This window comes from Hemitrygon akajei, chromosome 6 (genome assembly GCF_048418815.1).
Source record: "Hemitrygon akajei chromosome 6, sHemAka1.3, whole genome shotgun sequence".
Taxonomy (NCBI): domain Eukaryota; kingdom Metazoa; phylum Chordata; class Chondrichthyes; order Myliobatiformes; family Dasyatidae; genus Hemitrygon; species Hemitrygon akajei.
The window spans coordinates 86,710,056-86,723,011 of NC_133129.1; the positions used below are offsets into that span (position 1 = coordinate 86,710,056).

General features: G+C 47.4%; 1 protein-coding gene across 1 annotated transcript in view; it reads right to left on the reverse strand.

Annotated features, from left to right (window-relative positions):
- Nucleotides 1-746: 746 nt before the first annotated feature.
- The window catches only part of LOC140729224 (neuronal tyrosine-phosphorylated phosphoinositide-3-kinase adapter 1-like), a 59,520-nt gene continuing 47,310 nt past the window's right edge, over nucleotides 747-12,956 (reverse strand). Inside the window, exon 7 of the mRNA XM_073048745.1 lies at nucleotides 747-5,277. Within this exon, the coding sequence (XP_072904846.1) occupies nucleotides 5,044-5,277 (234 nt within the window). The 3' untranslated portion in view covers nucleotides 747-5,043. The remainder of the gene's footprint in view (nucleotides 5,278-12,956) is intronic.

Sequence of the window (12,956 nt, forward strand, 5' to 3'; positions counted from 1 at the left end):
GTGGGAAGGTGGATAGACATGGAGCTGCACCTGATATATGCTCACTCGCCTTAAGCTCTCACAGGGTGGCCGAGTAAAAGATTTGGCCACAATGCACCAGTCTGCATTGTGGGGATTGCAGTGGAGGGGGTTAGGAGCTTTAACATTTTAGTACGTTAACTTACAGGATGACCTTCCAGGCACATAGATGCCCGTGTCTTTACTTACTTGGAAGGTTAAGGAGGCTGGGCTTGCCACTGAACACTCTAACAAACTTCTACAGACGTGCTGTTGAGAGTATCCTGATTGGTTGCATCATTGTTTGATACAACAGTTCAAATGCACAGAAACATAAGAAGCTACAGAGAGGAGAAGTTAGCCCAAACCAGCACATTGTTGGTATGTAGGAAGAAACCAGAGTACCCAGGGAAATACATGCAGTCACAGGGAGTACTTATGAATTGCACAATCACACACAAATCTGGAGGTTAGGATCGAACTCACGGCAGTGCCTCTGCTGTCTGTTCGTAATGTGGCCCCTAATCTGAATTCATGCACAGCCTCGAAGATATGCCACATAACACGATCAATGGCAGTCTGTAAAGACTCCACATGGATTGGTTAGCAACCCTTGCTGGAGTTCTTTGACCGGCTCGGTTTCCAGGCTGGGCACTCACCCATTTTCCCTTTGGCCGTAGCTGTCAATAGGGGAAGCAGACCGAGGGATTTTAAAACTCCAAATTCATAAAAATACATGAACTAATATCCATAATTGAAGAGAGAAAGTCTCCATCTGATTTATTAGATGGCTTTTTTGTTTTCAACATTATGTTTTATTTACAATGGTCTGTAAGATGTACATTGTTCATTTGCAGACAAGTGGTGGGAGTGTGGGTTCAGTTGGAATTGGTTGATTTGCGAATTCCCCCACTCACATTTCCCATGACAATGCTTGAAACCTGTCACAGCAGAGATGAGACTTCCTGGACTTGTGGTCTGACTGGGGGATGTCCTGAATTTTATCTTTGAAGTTTGAATAATTAGGAAACACAATTCCTCCTCACTTGCCCCACCTGGTTGACATAAGCAAGACCACACAGCCTAGTCAAACCAGGCTACCGAGATACACTCTACACGTGTGTCACAGAAATCTCAGCTTCAGAAATGGGAAAACAGAACAGATCCACTTAATTACAATGAAAAATCCTGGACCTTGCTTCATTTTATGAGAGATAAATTAAAAATAAATAATTGGATAACTGTACATGTTAGCCACATACAATTTTCCTTATTGAAACCACAATCATTAAAACGGTACTCAATAAATCATCTCATTATTGTCAGCTACATAAGATGCTTCTTAGAATACTACTAGATATAGCATGGTGGAATTTTCCTCTTTTAAACTATTCTGATTAAGCTAATTTTAAAAAGGGTTGCGTACCGATTGGGCCAAACCTGTTGGCCAACTCAAGTTTATCTCTGAGAAACAGTGCAAACAAATCGATTGGTTGCTGTGGGTTTGGGGGAGTAACATGCCTGGCACGGTGTCCAGGATGCTGCTGGAGATGAAGGCCATGGTCCCGATCGATTAGAGGCCTTCGAATGCTGATATCCGATGAGTCTCCCGGCTCCGGAAGTTGTCAAAAATTTGGCACATGGAGTTCTGGTTTCTTTTGATTGGCCCTCTCTCTCCTCTGACACCTCCCCTCTCCCCAGCCTTTCAAAGACCTACCGAGGATGGGAACTGGGTGCCTGCACAGAGACAATAGCCTGAGGTGGAGACAAGAGTAGACAGGAACAAGACTTGCACTGATTGAGGGTAGGAGCCCGTGGCAACTCCTGAGGCCACATGTGTTGGTTCTAGACTACCGAGACGAGGGAGGGAAACTCTGCCTCTGACCTGGAAGCTCTTAATGGGCAAGACAGAGGTTCCGTTGCCTTGGATGAGAGAGACCCCTGGTCTCACAAAGTATTCAGAAGTAAATACATTTTTTATATGTACAGGTTTACATATTAAAGACTGAGTATCTTTGGTTGATGTGGGCATGGTAGTGGGCTGCCTGGTGCCCACAGAGCAGAGAGCACTTGGTCTTCGATCTCATTGGTCTATCCCCTTCTTGCCCCTCTGACTTGGCCTACCAGCCTCCCTGGACCTCAAGTCTGATCTCTCCTGAAAACCCCCCTTCCAATTTTGAACGAGAACAATGATGAAGCTGAAAGTTTGAGCTCAATTCCCACCCACGGGCTTGCCCGGGAGACCCAGAGAGGGTATGGAGTTGTATAGGGCCAAAGGTATCCTGTCAGGGGGTTCATTAGAGAAAGGTGGCTCTAGAACATGAGGTGATCAGGAGGAAAGAAAACCCTGGCCACCTTCTTGTGGGGAGGGTCACAGCCCATTCTACTTCCCACCTCCCTGGTTGAATAGCTGATAGACACTCATATGTGAAGTTGTGGTGGCAAATGGGCCTTTTCCAAGGCAAGGTGTGGTTAGGTACCTTTTCCCTTAGCCCCCACTCTGACTAACTCCCTGTTTGGGGGAAATGTCATCTTGTAAAGTGCCAGGTCCAATTCTTACTCTGGATTACAAGATTTGGGGTCCTGTGTGTAAGAAGTAATCACTAGTTCAGTGCAGCGTGCATTGTTTCTGGGATGGAAGGTGAAGAGAGGACCTGACAAGCGAGGAAAAGGGGGAGGAGGTGCCCAAGTTGGTCAGCACAGGGCAGACACTGTTGTTGAATATGGCACAGAGTGCAAGAGCACTTAGTCCTGAAATGGGTGATGCACTGGGGGCACCTCAGGAACACAGCACACTCAGCTAATGGCCATTCCTGGGCTCTGTATCTGTAGGTGTGTCTGTGACGTGGGGTATGAACTGAGCATGTAGGTGTGAGCACATTTGCAAACATGTGACTGCATGAAACGTGTGTTTGTGTCTGTGAGTGGGCACACGTGTGAGCACTTGGTGTGTCTCTGAGTGCGTGTGTTAGAGAGCATATGTGTAAACCTGTGACAATGAGCATGAGTGTTTGCAAATATTTGTGCATGTGTATACATCTTATTTTTATTTTAGACATACAGCATGGCGTAGGCTCTCTGTCCTTCGAGCCGTGCCACCCAGCAGTCCCTCAATTTAACCCTAACCTAATCACGGGACAATTTACAATGACCTAATAACCTGCCCAGTAGGTCTTTGGATGGTGCGAGGAAATCAGAGCACCCAGAGAAAACCCAATCATTCCAACTTGAGGTTGTACAGACTTCTTCCAGAGGACACCAGAAGTTAACTCCTAACTCCAATGCCGTGAGTTGTAATAGCTTTGCCCCGCCGTGGTGCCTGTCCAGTGGTATGTTGGAATATGACTGTACTCTGAGCTGCCTGCAAGTGTGTTTATGAACGAGTTAGGGTGTGTGTACACGCACACGTGCATATACATGTGTGTGATTGTGAATGCCAATGTCTACCTGTGGCAGTGAGCAACCCTGCTTGTCACTGAGGCACAGTGTGATGGGAGGGCTGATTCAGGCCACAAAGTTACTAATTCTTTCTGTCCTGGGACGGTGGAGGGCAGGGTAGCGTGGGGCAGGTGCTGGGGGTGTAGTCAGACACAGAGTGAAACTCTCTCTACACTGTCCCATCACACACTCCCAGGGTCAGACACAGAGTGAAGCTCCCTCTACACTGTCCCATCACACACACCCGGGGTCGGACACAGAGTGAAGCTCCCTCTACACTGTCCCATCACACACTCCCAGGGTCAGGCACAGAGTGAAGCTCCCTCTACACTGTCCCATCACACACTCCCAGGGTCGGATGCGTAGTGAAGGTCCCTCCACACTGTCCCACCCTGTGTGGTCAATGCTGGGTCAGCTGGTCTCTCGGAATGATGACCTGCACCTCACCCCAGGGTGGTGGCTCAGGTATTAGGTCAAGGATCTTCAGTGTTTGTATAGAATTTGTTGAGGATCATGCTTGATCTCAATGTGACCGCAAATCCCTCTGCTCCGTCCTGGCCCTCATCATCCTACCTCTCTTCGGTTTGATGACTTGCCCTTCTCTAACTAAGAGCATCTGTACCTGCCCCATCAAGATCTCAGCTCACCTTCTCCCTGCATGATCCTCATCTCCTCTCTGTACCCTGATGGGTAGTTGAATAAACTCTGCAATGGAACTTACTCAGGGATCTGGAGGTGAGATTTCCCCACCCTGAGTGAAGCTATTTCTCCTTCCCCTCAGTGCTACCCTCTATTGTTAGGTCCTGTTCCAGACCCCCCTCGAGCAGCAGAAACATCCTCACTGTATCCAGCCTGTCAAGCCTGGTTTTGGACGGCCTTCCTCCTATGCTCTCGGAAGTCGAAGCCCCATGTGTACTGGTCTTTCCTCAGTTCAGCCTCCCTCAGTGGGCAGAGGGCTTGGCACAATGAAATAACAGTTGGCACCTGAGTACATTGTAGGATTTCAGCTTGGTTGGCACAAGTTATCCAGACAGTGAGCTGGACTGAAACTGAAATGTTTGTTTCCCTTGGATTTTGTGGATTGGACGGGGGTGGGGGTTCTGTCAGCTGTGTGTTGGGGTTTGAAGGAATGACAGAGGCAACCTAACCCAGGACACTCTTCAAAACACCCCAGGTTTGGCACGCTCTGTCCCGAGAGAGAAGCAATGCATTAATGTCAATAAATACCTCCTAAACCTTCTCCTCCATGAACTCTTGCTTCTAAGGCAACTTATTGTTCTCCATTGATGATTGGATCACTCCGCATCATGTGATGCAGGGTTCATGACCTTGATCTGGAATGCCATAGGCTTTGTTCCATGTCTCGCACACCCACCACACCCCTCTCCCACACACAAACACCTCCCCCCACTTCATCTGATCCTTGTTGCATGGAGGATGAAGGACGGTGAAGGGTTTGGGGGGGGAGTGAGCTTTGGGGGCTGGGGTGCAGTGTCTGCCTGGGTGACTTTGATGTAACTCCAGGCCCGTGGAGTTCAAATGCTGCGGGTTGCCCGGGGAAACCATGGCCTCTCGTGTTCTCCTGGTGACTTGGGGAACTGGGCAACATCAGATGGCTGTATCCCAGAGGACGGTGTGCTGCCGTTGACAGGGTGGTGTCCCGGTTTTCCGTGTATCTGTGCCCTTCTTCCAGCTGGGAAGGATAGGCATACTGTCCTGCTTACAGAGGCTCCGGTCAGGACCCCGACGGGCTTTGATCTCCTTGCAGAGGCAGCGCTTCCGCTCAATAACCTCGAGAAGCTTCCCATCTTTCTCCCTTGGCCCCTGGGGCTGCTGGAAACCCTGTTGAGAGAAAAGGGTGCAATCAATTCATGGTGAAAGAGCCGTTTAGGTACATTGGCCTTCCTCAGTCACTGAGCTCAACAGTTGGAATACTATATACTGCAGTTGTACAAGTCGCATTCAGTTTTGGGTCACCAGATCCAACAAGACCCATTGTTGAGGTGCTGTTTCACACAGCTCCTGTTTCTTCAAATTTCAGATTTCCAGTGGGTTGCAGTTTTAAAAAAAACTGATTAGTGACTGTATATTTGTCTTCAGGCATGACCCAGCTGAAGGAAGGATGCCATTAAGCTGGTAAGGGCACACAGGAGATTTATGAGGATGTTGCTATGGCTCAGGTGACTAGGTGGGACAGGTTGGGACCCTTTCATTGGAACATAGGAGAATGAGGGGTGAAGTAAAGGTTACCATATGAGGAGCTCTGGGCCTGTACTCACTGGAATTCAGAAGAATGAGAGGAGATCTCATTGAAATCTATTCAATATTGAAAGTCCTCAATAGAGTGGATGTGGAGAGGATCATTCCTATGGTGGGGAGTCTAAGACCAGGGGACACAGAGTCAGAATAGAGGCACGTCCATTTAGAATGGAGATGAGGAAGAATTCCTTTCACCAGAGAGTGGTGAATCTGTGGAATTCATTGCCACAGGCAGCCTTGGAGGCAAAGTCATTAGGTATGTTTAAAGGGGAGGTTGATGCATTCTTGATTGGTCAGGGCACAAAGGGATATGGGGAGAAGACAGGAGATTAGAGCTGAGAGAGGAAAATGGATCAGCCATGATGGAATAGTGGAGCAGACTCAATGGGCCAAATGGCCTAATTCTGCTCTTATGTCTCATGGTTATCTTATAAAGGTTTATAGGACCACAAGGCACAGAGATAGGATGAGTGCGCAATCTTTCTCCACAGGTTTGGGGAATCAAGAACTGCGGGGGAGGGGGGCATAGGTTTAACATGAGAGTGGAGAGATTAACCAGAAATCTAAGGGACAACCTCTTCACCTAGAGGGTGGTCAGTATGTGGAAGGAACTGCCAGAGGAAGTGCTTGAGACATTTAAAAGGTATTTGGAAAGGTACATGGGTTGGAAAGGTTTAAGGGCAGGGGTTCCCAATTTTTTTATGCCATGGACCAATACCATTAAGCAAAGGGACCACAGATCACAGGTTGGGAACCCCTTGTTTAGAGGGATACGGGCAGGTGGGACTAGCTTGAACGGGAGTCGTGGTCAGCATGGAAGAGTTGGGCCAAAGGCCTTTTGCCATGCTGTACACTGCAATTAATTCATTGATCTGATATTCATGAGTTGAGTAACTTGAGAAGACACTCCAGCATTTTTACTTTTGTTGAAGTTTGAGGAGATTAAACACGCCATTGAAGATTCCGACAAAACTCTATAGTGGTAAGAACTCTTACTGGGTGCATCACAGCCTGGTACAGAAACTGCACTGCACAAGAAGCCAAGAGACTACAGTGGGTGGTGGATCCAGCTCGTTCCATCCCTTGGTACAGCTCTCCCTCCCACAGGATATCTACAACAGGCAGTATCTCAGGAAGGCAACATGTACCATCAGGGAGCCCACATCTGCGCCGTGCCCTCTTCCAAATGCTGCCATCAGTTACACGAGCCTGAAGACCTACACCTCAAGATTCAACAACAGCTTCTTCCCCATCTCCCCCAGATTTTTGAATCATCCGAGAAAAAAACACCAACATGACCTCAGACTGTGTTTTTTCCTTCTCTCCCTCAGTGGCACAGGAACATGGCCTTCAGCTCACAATGTTCTATCATTACTGCCTCCACCATTATCATTGGCAGTGGTTTCCAGATGCCCATTACTCTTCAAAAAAAAAACTTGCCCTCTCACATCTCCTTTGGGCTTACCTCTCTCACCTCAAATGCATGTCCTCTAGTATTAGCATTAGAATCAGGTTTAATATCATCAGCACATTTGTGAAATTTGTTAACTTTGTGGCAGCAGTACAATGCCATACATGATAATATAGAGAAGAAGTTTACAATAAATATATAACATAGTTAAATAAGTAGTGCAAAAATTTAGTAATAAAAAAGTAGTGAGGTAGTGTTCATGGGTTCAGTGTCCATTCAGAAATTGGATGGCAGAGGGGAAGAAACTGTTCCTGGATTGTTGAGTGTATGTCATCAGGCTTCTGTACCTCCTTGCTGATGGTAACAGTGAGAAGAAGGTATGTCCTGTGTGATGGGGGTCCTTAATGATGGATGCCACCTTTTTGAGGCACCACTCTTTGAAGTTGACCTGGATACAATGGAGGCTAACGCTCTTGATGGAGCTGGCTAATCTTACAACACTCTACAGCTTATTTCGATCCTGTGCAGTAGACCACCCCCCATACAAGACGATGATGCAGCCAGTTAGAATGCTCTCCATGGTACATCTGTAGAAATTTGCAAGAGTCTTTAGTGACATTCCAAATCTTCTCAAACTCCTAATGAAATATAGCCATTGTCGTGCCTTCTTTATAGCTGCATTGTCAAGCTGGAGTTCTTGTTCTTTTTTGAACATGTGCAGCTTCCCCACTTGAAAGGGATCGAATGCACCTACCCGAAGGTTTTAACCGGATTCCACTCAATAACCAAACAACTTATCCTTTTTTTCCCCCTTTTATTTTCCGCAAGTGCAGCAGTTTGATAGTTCCATTAGTTATTAGTCAATAGTCATAAGTTATAAATATCAGTCATAAGGTTAAGTTGTCATTAGGCATAAGGTTAAGGTTAAGGTGAAAAGCTGGCAGCCTCTCGGACTTTGTAGACGAATTCGAACCTGCACCTCCGTTTCTCTAATGGACCGTTATGGCCTCCGACCGTTATGGTTTCAAACCGGGCAAACTCTCTCAAAGATTCACTAGCTCTTCCTAAGACTCGCGCCGTTTGCAAGAAGTGCCTGCGTGCGATGATCCCTGTGACGAAGCTAGCACTAACCCAAACGCAGTGACAGCAGTGCTCTTTTCCATGAAACAGTCTCTCAAGTTATTTAAAGTTCGGCATCTTACCGCAGATTCCAATGCTGCTCCCGGAATGCTGCTGTGACGCTGCGCCCGGACAGCCCCAATGTTCCGGGCAGAAGCAGCACTCAGGCAGTAGGTTCCGTCCGGTCTATCTGTGAATTCTTGCTCTTACTTTTAAATTTTATTTTCTTTTGCCTCTAGGTTCCAATACTTTCAGAAACTCAAGTTTGACTTGACACCTTCCACTCGATCTTCCCATGGAAACACTGCGGAGATCGCCAGCTTCAAACTTGGTGTTCTTACGATATATTGTTGACTTTTACTTGCTTTTGCCTTCCTGCAGAGCATGCAGCCATCGACAACCTTTTGGGCAATTTTCCTTCCCCTTATGAGCCATGCCTTTCTTCTCATCTTGAGCAAGGTTCCGGCCACTCCGTCAAGACTCTCATTGTGGGCCTCCCGTGTTAACAGTGTGGACACCCAGGCATCATAGGGCAAGATGGGAACACCAACTTGATCTTCTTTGAAGATTTGCACTCGGCCCTCTGCAAACCAACAGCCCAGTGTCTTGGTCTTTGTAGACTACCAGCCTGTCTGTAGTGGTGCTTGGGAAGGTTGCGCCCTCTTGTGCTGCTAAAAAATGTCTCTTAGAGCATCTTCTCGTTCCCTTACTGAGATGACTCCTGCCAAAGAAACTGCCTCCCACTTTGGATTGTCCACAGCTTGATTTCATCTAATGAACATTTTTGATGCTCTCCAGAACCATGCAACTGTTTTGACTGGTTGAGTTAGAACACTGAAGCGCTTGATGTCTGCAAGACTTCGGATGGCTGACGCTGCAGGCGGTCCCCGTTGTTCTGTTTTGACCTGGTTCTGCTTTTGTGCTGGTTCTTGTTTCTTTGCCTTGGCCATTGTCAAAGCAGCAACAAATGCCTTCTTTTGCAACTTGTTGATGCCTTCCCTGGCAGTGGCTACTAGTTCTTTGGCTGATTTCATCGTCCACTCACTCACTGGCAAACTCAAAAACTTTGGCCCATTTTGCCACTCTGTGTCTTCATCCAGGTCCTGAGGGCTGGCTCCTCTGGTGATTACATCAGCAATATTTTGCGGACCAGGAATCCACCGCCAGTCCTGGATCCCTGTGCTGTGTTGAATCTCTCCAATCCTATTTGCAAAGAACGTTTGATAGCCATAGCTTTCATGCTGTATTACACCAAGGACTGTTTGGCTATCAACGAAGTGGTACCACCTCCCAACTTGGATTCGGCTATGCAGCTCAAAGTACTTTCTCAGGCGTGAGGCAAACACTGCTCCACACATCTCTGCTTTGACAGCATCACCTTTGTGATCCAAGGGAGTTAATTTGGCTTTAGACTTCACTAACCTGACGATTGAGCCCTGGTCTGAGTTCCACCTTAGGTACATCACTGCTCCATCAGCGTGCTCGCTTCCATCAGAGAACGTGATTGCCCAGGGTTCCTCAGTGAAGCTTGGGGGAGTCAGTGCCCTGGTGAACTTTACCTTGCGAAGTTGAACGTACTCCTCAAAGAGCTTAATTGCATCCTCCCTGAGGCCATCTGAGAGTGCTATGTCCCATGTGTCTTTGACTGGACACCTTTCACCCTTTGCCTCTTGGAACGCCCTTCGTACCGGAATAGCTCCCTTCTGCTTAGCAGGAGTTACCAGGCCAACTGGGTCATACAGCCCTGATACTTGGCTGAGCAGTTCTCTTCGTGTCAGGGGGTTTGGTGTCTGGTCTCTGATCTGCTCTTGTAGAAGGTCTTGGCCAAGTCTAATTTTTTTCTTTCTCTTCGAGAAATTGATTGCAATCATGACATGGAGCTTGTCCTCTTCTACTATGTAGCCCAGGCCAAATGCTTTGTTGTCATCATCGCACATTTGGTTTAGCAAAACCATGGTTTCTGCCTTGGATTTTTCCAGCTTGTCAATGCACTCTTTCCTCCCACTTTGCCCAGAAAAAGGCTTGAGCTCGAAACCTCCGGCCTTCAGGATCTGCTCCACATTTGCTGTGATGGATTTCAGCTGGTCAAGGTTGTTGTGGGATGTGAGAATGTCATCAACATAGCTGTTGTGTTGGAGCACCTGCTGCTCCTCTTTGAGGTGGGTGAAAGGAGGGAGGTTAGCAGTTTTGCGCACTGCTAGCTGCGCAATGCACCCTGCTAGTTTATCTCCGATGTTTATCTCCGAATTGCACATTCCCCCAGCTCCTCGTCCTCGGAGTGTCGACAGAGAAATCTATGCAGGCGCACTTCTTGGTCTTCCAACCAAACCGAATTGTACATCTTTTTTATGTCACCCAGAGCAGCATACACTCCACCCCTAAATCCGAGTAGGACAGATCAAATCTGGTTGAGGACATCTGGACCTTTCATTAGCAGGTCGTTCAAGCTCACGCCTCTGAACTTTTGGCTGCTGTTCCACACGAGTCTCACTGGGGTCATGACAGAGTGCGGGTTCGGAGCAATAAGGTGACTCACGTACCAGAATGGCCCGTTCCAGTTGATGACCGTGTCTTTGCCCTTCGGTCGACCATGTCATGCACTTGAGCAGTGTAGGCAGCTTTCCACTCGGGTTCTTTGGCTAGTTGCTTTTCTGTCCTGAGAAATGTAGCCTCGACTGTTCTTTTATTGTTTGGCAACGAAGCTGGATCTTCTAACCAAGGATATCTGGCGTGCCAATGTGGTTCCTTGCAACATAGGTGAGGCCTCATCTTACAACTTCAAGATCCCTCTCTTCAGCAAGAGTCATTCCTTTGCTGCCTGGCTAGCAGTTTCTGCAGCGGCAACCCCCACATTTTGGTTCGCGTGCTGCGCCAATACTATCCCACTTCCACCACTCTAGGAAGTCCTGGTTGGTGGTTGAAGTACCTGACTCCTGGAGCTTGATGCCATCCTGTCTGTTTGGTGGAATTTGCTCTGGGACTCTGCTGGTGAGCTCCTTGTACTTTACAGCAGCCGCTCTCATTGACCTTGCAAAATGTGTCTTGGACACGTGGGCCGACACAGACAGCTCCTCAAAGAGATCAGGATGTACTCCTCCGACCGTCTTCGCCAGTGGTCCGTCCCAAAGCACGAGGTCTCCAACAGCTCGGATTCTCTGAGGCGCTAGCTGACCTTCTCTATGGCTTATGAGTAAATCTATTTCTCTGGGTCTCACAAGTTCATCAAGCGGTATGTCTGGGAAGAATTTCTGCAGTTGCTTCGGTGTCACATATTTGTGGACATTTGCAATGCTATCTAGTCCATAACAAACCAGTTGGTGTGATTTGAGAGTACCCTTGGGAGTGTTTACTCTGATTTTTAGAAGGTACCACTTTGTCTCCACCTGAACCTTCATCCCCCCAACTCCAGGGATGACGAGAGTGATTTCCTCACTTCTGAGGTTCAGTCTGCTTCAGCCTTGTGGGTTATATAATTGGTGTCTGAAGCCAAGTCAATTAACGTCCCAATTTTTTGTCCCGCATTAGCTGTGACCTCGAGAAGCATCATAATCACTGGCAGCTCTTGCAATCCACTTTCCACCAGAAGGCCTGGTTTATCTTTCACAGTGCTGAAGGCTCTGTATGCAGTGTTTGAAAATACATCGCAACATTGTTTGGCCAATTCCGGTGGAAGTTTGCTGAAGAACTCCTCTTGATCCTCTGTATATTTCTTCCTGCCTTTATCTTCCTCTGGACCGAATCTGCTCTTTTTCTGACCTGCGCTGCTGTTCTTTATTTCAGCATTGGGGCACAGATAGTAATGATGCTCAGGAGCATGCTCATCCCTGCAGTCTTGGTTTTTACACAGATAGGCCGGTTTGCAGAATGAACTGTCATCATGAACCTCGAGACACCTCTTGCATGCCCCCAACTTTCTTACTGCAGCCTTTTTCTCTGGTAGCTTTAGCGCTCAAAACTGTTAGTGCTTTCCATTACCACAGACTACACATCCTGCATGGTCATCGCCTGACTTGGTAGACTTGGTTCTGGCATGCTTTGGCTCAGCCCTGGTTTCTCTTCTACTCGGCTCTTCATCCCTCAGTTGCTCGAGCTCATATATGCTCTCTTGTTCTTTGAGGAATTCTAAGAGACTGTCAAACTGATTATCTGGTGCCACAGTATTTCTCCTGTCAGTGACATAGACCAGCCATTCTTTTTTGAGAGTTTCTGGAAGTTTACTTTCAGTTGATCTTGTCACCAGTGGATTTTTGATAGCATCCGTGTTTCCAAGGTCACTCAAGTCTCGAAGTGCCTTCTCCACAGTTTGAATTAATTCCACTATTTTCCGTGGCTGATGATTTCTGACAGCTGGATTTTCTGTAACTCTTCCACTATTTCAATAGCAATGCATGTTCGATTTCCATAGCGGTTTTCTAGAACACGGAAGATGTCATCTGAAGTGTTATAAGTAGTGAGGCGAAGGTCTCTCCTGATTTTGTCATCAAGACTGTCCAGTAGTTGAACCTTTTTCACCTCTCTTGAACCGGTCGGCTCTCCCTGCCTCTGGAGTGCTTTCCAGTCCTTTCTCAACCTGTGAAAATCAAGTTTGCTGCCAGTAAACTTGGGAAGGGCTGTCAGTTTCAATCTGATGGCTAGCATGGGAAAATTGGAGGAAAAGCCCAATGCCATCAGTGTTAGTCTTTCAGCATCCTCCTTTCTCCTTGCCTGTATGAAATGGGCCTTCTTGGAAACC